General features: G+C 56.3%; 1 protein-coding gene and 1 long non-coding RNA gene across 2 annotated transcripts in view; both read right to left on the bottom strand.

The window, feature by feature from the left end:
• Positions 1 to 835: 835 nt before the first annotated feature.
• Positions 836 to 1,497, bottom strand: LOC137458155 (uncharacterized). The gene is made up of 2 exons (XR_010991583.1): positions 1,118 to 1,497; positions 836 to 1,042 (listed from the first exon to the last, which is right to left on the bottom strand). It is a non-coding gene; the product is annotated as an uncharacterized lncRNA (long non-coding RNA).
• A 2,160-nt stretch (positions 1,498 to 3,657) lies between these two features.
• The window catches only part of LOC137458158 (hydrocephalus-inducing protein homolog), a 65,926-nt gene continuing 58,925 nt past the window's right edge, over positions 3,658 to 10,658 (bottom strand). The window contains exons 50-56 of the mRNA XM_068169844.1: positions 10,344 to 10,495; positions 8,798 to 8,990; positions 8,029 to 8,134; positions 7,186 to 7,446; positions 6,429 to 6,571; positions 5,516 to 5,734; positions 3,658 to 4,034 (exon numbers count right to left, since the gene is read on the bottom strand). Of these exons, the coding sequence (XP_068025945.1) occupies positions 3,915 to 4,034; positions 5,516 to 5,734; positions 6,429 to 6,571; positions 7,186 to 7,446; positions 8,029 to 8,134; positions 8,798 to 8,990; positions 10,344 to 10,495 (1,194 nt within the window). The 3' untranslated portion in view covers positions 3,658 to 3,914. The remainder of the gene's footprint in view (positions 4,035 to 5,515; positions 5,735 to 6,428; positions 6,572 to 7,185; positions 7,447 to 8,028; positions 8,135 to 8,797; positions 8,991 to 10,343; positions 10,496 to 10,658) is intronic.

Raw genomic sequence — 10,658 nt, 5'->3', positions numbered from 1 at the left:
GGGTGCCTGGGAGAAGAGACCAACCCCCACCTGGCTACAACCTCCTTTCAGGTAGTTGTAGAGGGCAATGAGGTCACCCCTGAGCCTCCTCTTCTCCAGGCTAAACAACCCCAGCTCCCTCAGCCTCTCCTCACAGGGCTGTGCTCAAGGCCTCTCCCCAGCCTTGTTGCCCTTCTCTGGACACCTTCAAGTCTCTCAATGTCCTTCTGAAACTGAGGGGCCCAGAACTGGACACAGGACTCAAGGTGTGGCCTAACCAATGCAGAGTACAGGGGCACAATGACCTCCCTGCTCCTGCTGGCCACACTATTCCTAATGCAGGCCAGGATGCCCTTGGCCTTCTTGGCCACCTGGGCACACTGCTGGCTCATGTTCAGGCAGCTGTCAATCAGCACCCCCAGGTCCCTCTCTGCCTGGCTGCTCTCAGCCACTCTGAGCCCAGCCTGGAGCTCTGCCTGGGGCTGCCGTGGCCAAAGTGCAGCCCCTGGCACTTGGACTTGTTGAATGCCATCCTGTTGGACTGTTATGAACATGTATCAGAGGATGGAGTCCATAAAGGGAAGCAAAGTTCTGTATGGTGTGCCTGTTGGTAGAGCACAGACTCCCCGCGCACCCAGCGCTGTTTGCTTGCCTTCTGTTGCCATTCGTCAGTGATTCTGATTATTGACTCCATGAAGCAGACTGGACATGAATTTCCTTCTCCCCCTCTGCCTTTGCTCCAGCAGTTTGAGTTTGCTGTCAGGAGGGCAGTCACTCTAGAGGGAATCCTTCCTCTCTCTAAAGTGTTCACATCGTTAGCGTTACCGAGGTGTTGGGGAAGGGATTCCCCACCGGATCCCCGAGCCCAAACAAAGGGGAAAGAAGTTTATTGATCTTTGGGGCAGGAAAGTTATGATGAATAAAAGAAATTGATTTCTTCTATTAATTGATCATCCTGCTTATCAAGCCTTAGGAGCCTTATCTTCTGACTTGATCCAATTCAGAGGGAGACTTCTCCAGGTCATCTGCGGGCAGCTGGAGCTCAGAGCTGGTGACAACAGCGCTGAGGAGAAGCTGCACCTCGCGGCTGCTGCCCTCCAGCACAGTGTGGCTCTGGCCTGGCAGCCTCTCCTCTTACCCTCCAGGCTGTCCTCCTCCAGGCTGCTCTCAGGGAGGTTCTCCTCCTCCCTGTCTGCCACCAGCCCTTGGATGTTGTCCAGGCTGAAGTCCTCCTGGCAGCCTGCCCCCAGCAGCCTGATGGTGCTGGCCCCAGCAGGGTTGTCCAGCACTGCCAGCTGGAGCTTCCCTTCCAGGCGTTGGGGCAGGCTGGCTTTGAAGAGCACCTCCAATTCTGCTGCCTGCCCACACTGCAGGAGCAGGGAAGCAGTGTGGAGCTTCCTCTCTGCACAGAGATGGACAGCAGGGACAGGTGAGGCACTGCAAACATTTCCATGCTGCACAAGAGGAAGCCCAGCTTCAAACCCAGCTGCCTCTAGGCACAGCCTGCCTCAGCAATGCTTCCAGACCTTCCTCCCAGGCTCACAATCTCCGGCCTGAATATTGCTTCACAGTGTCACAGGATCACCAAGGTTGGAAGAGACCTCAAGGATCATCCAGTCCAGCCTGTCACCACAGACCCCATGACTAGACCATGGCACCAAGTGCCACATCCAATCCCCTCTTACTATGGTAGAGCCAAACACTGCATGGTTGGAAACTCATCCCGTACCTCCTGCTACTGCACCTAACACCATTCTTGGTCTGGAGAGACAAATCCTGTGCAGACATGGAACTCCAGAGAGGATTGAGTCAGACAACAGAACTCACTTCAAAAACAATCTTGTGAAGAACTGGGCCACAGAGCAGGCATGGAGTGGATATTCCACATCCCCTACTCTGCACCAGCTGCAGGGAAGATTGAGCACTACAATAGTTTGCTGAAGACCACTCTGGGAGAAACATCTAGCAGCAGCAACCTGGCTGGTAAATAGCAGAGGCTCAGTGAATGGAGCTGGACCTGCACACTCAGGTTTGTCCCGAAAGGTAGAAGGTGATAGAGTTCCTGTTGTTAGAGAAAAGGATCTGTTAGGCAAAACTGTTTGGATATTTTCTCCTTCAGGAGAGGCCAAACCTGTCTAAGGGCTGGTTTCTGCTGAAGGTCCTGGTCACACTTATTGGGTAATGCAAGAGAATGGAGAAATTCAGTGCATTCCCCAAAGAAATCCAACTTTAGCTGAGAGAGTTTCAGTTCAGAGTGTTGTACAGATACAACCTTGTGCCCAAAGGAGTAATCCATGAGGCATCTACGGAGCACGAACCCTAAGAGCCCTGAGAGCCCTGAGTCACCTGAGAGTCCCTGCTCCTTTTCTTTGCTGCAATGCAGAGAGACAAACTGTTTTCTGTTTTCTTGGTGCCTGGTTTCTGGACTCCTGAATCATCTCCATCGGAAAGTATCCAGAATGGACTGTGAACTTTATTTACTCATTGTAGCTGTTGTTTTAGATGAGATGGATAGTATTAGCAGCCACTGGAATTGTTTAGAAGGGGTGGAGCTCAGTGTGGTGAAGGCACATTATGCCCAGAATTATGCCCAGATACTGAAACCTGTCCCAGCATGCGGACAAGTTCCCTCTCCTTTCATGAGGGGAACAAAGGCCGAGGCAGCACAGCCCACCGCACACACCCATGGCAGGGGATGCTGGTGCTAATACCAAGTATGGCATCATTCTAGCTTCATGCTTCCTGTAGGCTGCAGCCGATTGTTTACGGCATGCCCATTGGCCAAGTCTAGCCGCAAGAAACCTGTAAGTATTACCCCAACTTGTAAATACGTTGCCCTCTTTCACTTTGCTCTCTCTCCTTGCTCCAGCCTAACCTCATGCCATAGCCTTGCTCTTAAGCCTGCATCCAGGCAGGCCTGTTGAGCCTTGGCCCTGAGAGTATCTCCAGAGGAGTGACATACGCTGAGCGCCTGAGAAGCTACAGCCTTGTATTACCAGTCTCACAGGCCGGAAGACCCTGCCATGTCTTCAAGAGGACTGGACCCCTGAGGGTAAGATCTGCCCAGTTGCCAGGGAAGAGACTAGCCGAGTCCAGCAGTCCAAACATCTGCCTCAGCCTTAAGCAGCAGACTAACAAGCTGCACAACCCTGGGTGTCAGCTCAGCAAGCAGGACCAGTGCTTCATCGCATGCCTGCATGATGCCACTGTTGTGGGAGAGAAGAGGAGTCCATGCCCTGTGCTCCAAAGCTGGGACCACTCCGATAGGGTCCCGTCCACACCTTCGAGCCAAGCAAAGGGGAAGTCGCCGCTTCATGCAGCCGCACTTCCTCCCCAGGGCTGTCCACGCCAGCCCCGAAGGTCGTTGCCGCAGGGCCGACCCCATCCTGGGACCAGCCCTGCCAGGCCGATCCCACAGGACCGCTCCCTGCCATCTGAAGGGAGCCGCCACAGTCCTGCCAAGGGAACCTGCCTGCCAGCTAGCCTCCATTCCATCTCTTCTCTGCTGCCGTGGGAGGGAGAAGGCTGCCCCCCACTGTCACCATCTGGACCAGTCAGGAGCCAGCCCGGTGACAGCAGACTGCTACAACAAAGGACACAGTGAATCTTCCCCCGTGCTTTCCACTTACTCATTAACATTTGGTTCAAAGCACCCGCGTCTAGCAAAGTCACCTCTGATGCATTGTAGTGTCTCTCTATATAGTTAAGCAGCTGCCAATGTCCCATCAACCCGCCATCTGGTGGACAAGCAGTGGAATTGCACCCTTCTTTAGATTCATAGAAATTAACTCTGTAAATATTCCAATGGAGTCCAAATGATAAATACTAAACCACTTCTGGGATGTATTGCACAGCTGTGCACTAGAATATGTACATCAAATAGTGGTTATTAATTATTTTAATAATTAATACAATTAATATTTCTGTGTTTCATATTAATTAATAACCTCTTCATCACACTCTGAGCCAGTGACAACAGCGCTGAGGAAAATGTGCACCTCACGGCTGCTGCTCTCCAAGACAGTGTGAGCTGGTTCTGCCTCTGGCTCCAGCACCTGCAAAGAGAAGAGAAGAGTCACTGAGCAGGGCCCTGAGTGCCAGGCTGATCAGGGAGCCTCCAACAGCAGCCACACAGAGGGGCTAGGAAGGACATTCCCATGGCTCATCCCATGAAGACGGCAGCAGGAGACCCTCTGCTGTAGGCTGTGTGTCACCTGCTGACCAAAGCCAGCAGCGCCAGCACTGCCAGCACACACGTGGGAACTGCCACTGGGTACCAGTGCCTGACCTTGCTTTTCCTGGCCCCTATAAACCTAGCGGCCTGCAGTTTCCCTCCTGGAGGCTGTGGGTGGAGAACCCCAAGAATGAACAGCTCCGGAAACTCTTTTTAGGACAAAGGACTTTCTGGAGAGATGTCTGGTGTGGGGCAGCCACCACACTGCTGGGGGCTGGGAAGGGGCATTCGGGGCTGGGAGTGAACTCATTTGGAAAGTCTCTGACTGCTCTGCCTCTGCTAGGCAAAACGATTTGGGTTCCAGGTCTTGCAGTGGCTCAGCAGCTGGGGCAGAGCCATCACCCAAGAGAAGTGTGTTGGGCAAGGAAAGTCAAAGCAGAAGCTGCTGCTGAGATCCCCACAGCCAACAGCAGAGGGTGTTGGAGTTGGAAAAGACCTGGATGATTGTCGAGTCCAACCATCAGCCCTGCTCTCCAGACCCTTGGCCAGCTTTGCTGCCTTGCTCAGTGCAGACAACGCTCAAAGCTCAGCCCCAGGGTGCTGGGGGGCTCTGCAGCACACACAGCAGAGTGCTGCTACTGCTGCTCTGCACCCAAAACAAGAAGCAGGGGATTCAACTCCTTGGGAGTTCAAAGGCACTGAATCTAAACCAGATCTGAACTCCAGGGAATGGAGATCTGCTCAGTGCTGACCAACAGCTCAAGTGGGGGGCAGGAGGTTGGGGGGCAAGAGGATGAGGCCAGACTCTTTTCTCAGTCATGCCCAGTGACAGGACAAGAAGCAAGGGGCACAAACTGGAGCCCAGGAGGTTCCATCTGACCAGGAGGAGAAGATTCTTTGCTGTGAGGGTGCTGGAGGCCTGGAGCAGGCTGCCCAGAGAGGCTGTGGAGTCTCCTTCTCTGCAGAGATCTCAACCCCCCCTGGTTATTGTGATCCTGGGCAAGCTGCTGTGGGTGTCCCTGCTTTAGCAGGGCGTTGAGACTGGATGACCTCCAGAGGTCCCTTCCAACCCCCACCATGCTGTGCAAGTGGGCTCAAAACTGTGAGCTCCCATCCAACACAGACTGCAACACTTCAGCTCTTGGTTTAGGGTTGGCCTCTCTTGTCCAAGAGACTTCCCCATCTTGTCTGAGCCCTCAGATCCCTCAGCAGCATCCTTTCCTCTAACACATCCTGCTGGTTCCCATTCAGGGATGGATTCACTGTCAGGAGGAGCAGCTCAGCCAGCAGAGATGGAGATCTGCTGCCATCAGCAGACCTTCCTGTGGCAGCTCAGGGAGCTTTTGCTGCTGTGCTTCTCACCTTCTTCTTGACAGGCCAGGTGGCACCTGGGGCCCTTGTGGTATCCACCCACTTGATGGCCTGCAGGCTGTCATCCCAGTCAGGGACCTCCTCTGGTGGCAGCTGGAAGGAGATCCTGGACACCTGACACTTCACTGGGTGCTTTTTAAAGGTGACCTCAACTTCTGATTGCAAAGTCACTGTGATGTCCTTCACACAGCCAGCATGGAGGTGTCCCACCTAGGGAGAAGCAGAGAGCCAAGACCAACCTGGGATCACTGGCAAGGGATCACAGGCTGTGGGTGTGGGGAGCAGCTGTGCCAGCAACACCTCTGTGAGGAGAGGCTGAGAGCCTGGGGAAGAGCAGCCTGAGAGACAATCTCTCAAAGCTTATCAAGAGCTAGAAGGTGGGGCACAAGAGGATGGGGCCAGACTCCTCTCAGTGGTGCCCAGGGACAGGGCAAGGGGCACAAACTGGAACCAAGGAGGTTCCATCTGAGCCAGAGGAGAAAATTCCTTGCTGTGAGGGTGCTGGAGCCCTGGAGCAGGCTGCCCAAAGAGGTTGTGGAGTCTCCTCCTCTGCAGAGATTCAAACACACCCCCCCGGCCATTGTGATCCTGGGCAAGCTGCTGTGGGTGCCCTGCTTTGGCAGGGGGGTTGCACTAGATGACTCCCAGAGGTCCCTTCCAACTCCCACCATGCTGGGATTGTGTCAAACTGCATCTGACTGAGGATTTATCTGGGTTTTGATGGAGAAGAACACCACCAAAAGATGCCATGTCCCACAACACGGAGCTCTTCTGGCCCCAGCAAAGCCAGGGATGGCATCTCCTAGGTGGCACTGAAAGGGGTTCTCACTGCTCCATGGTGGCTCCCAGAAAGCTGCCAGGCAGGGTCTGAGCAGCAGGGAAAAGCAGAGACAACCAAGCTCACCTGGGGGCAGAAGTGGAAGGGAGGCTCAGGCAGCCACTGGAAGCGCAGGGCCTGCCCCCTGCTGCGGTTGGCGATGGTGAAGGTCACGGTGCAGGGGGTGCCAACGGGACAGAACCCAAACTGGATGTGATCCCCTGGGTCAGCTGTTGGCAATGAGAGAGAGAGCTCTCAGCATGAGGGGAGAGCCCTCTGCCCCCCACAGACACACAGGACTCCAGCTCTACCTTCTCCAAGCCTTCCTTCCCCTGGGACATGCAGCCCAGGACATGTCTGGGCCTGGGCTGAGATCACAGCGCCAGCTCACCTCCAGATCTGCACCCTCCAGCACCCCCAAGTCCTTCTCTGCAGGGCTGCTCTGGGCCCAGCATGGACCCCTGAGGGACACCAGTCTCCATCTGGACATTGAGCTGTTGATCACTATCCTCTGGCTGTGACTATCCAACCAATTCCTTAGCCACCAAGCAGTCCACCCAGAGAGGACACAAATGATCAGATGTGCTCTTCACAGCACCCCATGGGCTGGCAGACCTCCTTTTAGAGCTCCTCAATCAAAAGCTGCTTCCTTTGAGCCCTCCCTGCTGGCCTGCAAACTTCTCCCTTGACAGGGCACCTGCCCTGGGGCTCCCAAGCAAGGCTGCTCTGCAGGCTACAAAAGGTGACAGCAGCTGGCTGCTAAATCTGGGCCAGCCCTGTGCTGCCACAAGGTGTGCCCAGCCCTGGAGGTTCCTTGCTACACCCTGGCAGCCTCTCCTCTTACCCTCCAGGCTGTCCTCCTCCAGGCTGCTCTCAGGGAGCTTCTGCTCCTCCCTGTCTGCCACTAGTCCCTGCATGTTGTCCAGGGTGAAGTCATCTTCATAGCCTTCCCCCAGCAGCCTGATGGTGGTCTCAGAGGGGTTGTCCAGCACGGACAGGTGGAGCTTCCCTTCCAGGCGTTGGGCCAGGGTGGGCTTGAAAACCACCTCAAACTCTGCTGTCTGCCCACGCTGCAGGAGCAGGGAAGCAGTGTGGGGCTTCCTCTCTGCACAGAGATGGACACCAGGGACAGGTGAGGCACTGCAAACATTTCCATGCTCCAGAAAAGGAACAGGAGCTTGAAAAACAGCTGTCTCTAAGCACAGCCTGGCTCACCAGTGCTTCCAGACCCTCCTCCCATGGTCACAAAGCTGTGACACTACCAGGGCCATCCCTGTTAGTTGTCTTAAGCTCAGCTCAGTGCTCAGCCCTGGCTCAAACTGCAGCCAGATAGCTCCTGCCTTAAGCAGAGCTGAGTCAGAGTGCTTTGGGCTTTTGCTGCCTGGCTGTGAGCTCAGGGGCAGCCTCCCTTCAGGCTGGGGACTCCCCATATGCAGCACAGACCTCAGATGCTCCACTGAAGTGGTGTTACCCCCCCAGGACTCAACCCACCACCTCCATAAGAATGGAAAAGCTTCCTAGAGCTTGCCAGGTAGAAATCAACCCTGCAAAGAGTCCATGTGCAAAAGCCCCAGAGAGCCCCAGGACACAAGCTCTGGCCAACAGCTGCTTGCTGCTTGGCCAAGCCAGCAGCAGGACACAAGTTTTCCCTCTGGGAGTGACCACATTTCATGGGGGATGAATTCACCTTCCCCAGCAGAGTCCTTCATGCCCACAGCTTGGTAGAGGCATTTGGTGCTGGGCCTGGCTTTCAAGAAGAAAACTCCCTCTTCATCCAGCAGGTCCAGCAGCACCTGGGAAAAGAGCAGGACCAGACTGGGGTGGGCACAGCATGGCCCAGGGCCTGAGCCCACACTGCTGCTGTTCCACCACGGGCAGCCCAGCACGCTGCCCCCCTTCCAACACAGCTCTGAGCACAAGGCTGGAGCGAAACCAGCCCAAAGCCAGGCATCCAGAGACACTGGGAGGGGATGGAAACAGAAGCAGGCAGGACAGGAAGGCTCCAGCCTGACTCTCTGAGTTGTGTTTCCCTGAGAAGGTCCCAAAATCCCCTTTCCCAGAGGAACTCCCTTCCTGGCAAGCAGAAGTCAGCCAGGGGCTTCCAGCAGACTTTCTGAGGCCCCTTCCCAGGCTGTTCCCTGAGGCAGGGAAAACACAAAGCCCAGGGCTGGCTCAAGGCTGGCAAGGACAGCAGCAGAGCTTGCAAAGGAGGTGGAGGCAAAAGTGAAGGGCTGCTGAGGCACGAGCCTCTGCCCACTGCTTTGCCACAGCAGAAGCTCAGAAGGTCGTCCTCCTGCCACAGAGGGGCTCTGAGCACAAGCCAAGGCTTTCCTTTGGGCTCCAAGGGCACCTGCAGAGCAGTGGGGCCCCTGCCCACCCTCACCGGCTGCGCTGGGCCCTCTCCTGCCCAGCAGCAGCCTTGTTCCCAGAGCAGAGCTCCCTCAGCAGCTGCTCACCTGGGCAGGGACAGGGCCAGAGTTCTGCAGGACCAGGGGCAGCTTCTCCCAGGCCCCCAGCAGGAGCCTCCTGAAGAGCAGCAGGGGGTTCCCTCTCCTGTCCTTCAGCGCCGGGCGCAGGACCCTCACCTCCGGCAGCTTCCCCTCGCCGCTGATCTCAAAGCTCAGGCTCTGTGCTCTCACTGCTGCAGGGCTGCAGGGGAGGGGCAGCAGAGCCACTGCTCACTTGGCAAGCAGTGAAGCCAGGGCCACCTGCTGCATTTCCCCTGCCTGGGGCTCCTGGCCCCCAGGACACAGCTCCCCCTTGCCCCTCTCCTCCCAGTCCCATCCAAGAGGAATCTGCTCTGCAGAGCCAGAGCCTCCCAGAGCACCAGTTCAAACCATTTCACTCAGAGGAGCCCTGCAGGGCAGCAGAGACATGAGGAGGTGACAGAGGCCATGGGGCAGGTTCCCTGGCTGTGCTGAGGTGAGACAGAAGCAAGGAGCATGAGCAGAGCATGGAAAAGTCTCCAAGGCAGAAGGGGCAAATCAGTGACCCCAGCAGGGAAGGTGATCTCCACAGAGGCTCAGAGCAGGAATTGCTCCTTAGGGCAGCAGACTGATGGATCCAGTCCCAGCTCAGCTACTAAAGGGCTGGGCAAGGGCAAGGCAGGCCCAGGACACACACAGGGCCTAGGGCAGAAGAGCTGGGGTCTTTTAGAGGGGATCCAATGGCTCCTTTAGCATCAAAGATCTTCATGCACCCCAGGAGATCCACCAGATCACCTCCTGAGCACAGGAACAAGGAGGCAACAAGGGCAGCTGGCTCAGGGCATGGAAACAATCCTCTGTCCTTGGCATTCTCCAGCTCAGCTGAAGCTGCACACAGCTCCATTGCTTCCTGATTCATCCACTCCCTGTTGGCTCCTTGGCATCAGAGAATCCTGGAATGCTTTGGCTTGGAAGGGACCTTGAAAGCTCATCCAGTCCAAGCCCCCTGCAGGCAGCAGGGCCCTTGGCAACTCCAGCAGTTTGCTCAGAGCCCCAGCCAACTTGACCTGGCATGGTTCCAAGCATGGGGCATTCCCCACCTCTCTGGGCACCCTGGGCCAGTGTCAGTGTCCCACTGCCCTCACAGGCACTGCTGCAGGCTACAGCAGGGCACTGACTCCCCGGCTCTGCTGGATCTCGCAGCTACAGCTTCTGAGTTCTCTGCAGCATCTCTGTCAGCAGGAGAGGCTGAGAGCCCTGGGGCTGCTGAGCCTGGAGAAGAGCAGCCCCAGAGGGGATCCTGGAGGTGAGGGTGCTGGAGCCCTGGAGCAGGCTGCCCAGAGAGCTTGGGGAGTCTTCTCTGCAGAGATTCCACAGTCCCCTGGCCATGGGGATCCTGGGCAAGCTGCTGTGGGTGCCCTGCTCAGGCAGGGGGTGGGGCTGGATGATCCCTAGAGCTCCCTTCCAAGCCCCTCCCTGCTGGGATGCTGTAACGCTGAGTACTCTACCCCAGGCTACTCAAAGAGCTAGAAGCTCTCAGGAAGGTCCCCTCCCAAGCTCTCCTGAGGTGAGTTACCTTGTGTGGACATCGAGGGAGGCCTCAAAAGTGCAATGGTAGCTCTTCACCTTCCGTGGAGTGAAGGTGACCGTGGCAAAGGCCTGGGAGCAGCTGGGCACGGACAGCCGGACAGGATCCACCTCAAACACCTGGCCAGAGTGGCTCTTCAGCTTGGGGAAGCCCAGAGAAGGCTGTTAGGAGGAAACTTTTCTCCATGTGCTGCTGTCTCACCCATACAAGGATCATGAGGAACAGCCCCAGACAGTGTGGCCCCCTTCTGGCTTCCCTAGACAGGCTCCATCTGTCTCGGGGGGGAATCCAAAGCAGTGCTGC

This window comes from Melanerpes formicivorus, unplaced genomic scaffold, assembly GCF_026170545.1.
Source record: "Melanerpes formicivorus ecotype bairdi unplaced genomic scaffold, bMelFor1.0.p_v2 SCAF_228, whole genome shotgun sequence".
Classification (NCBI taxonomy): domain Eukaryota; kingdom Metazoa; phylum Chordata; class Aves; order Piciformes; family Picidae; genus Melanerpes; species Melanerpes formicivorus.
This window is presented reverse-complemented; position numbering and strand designations above follow the sequence as displayed.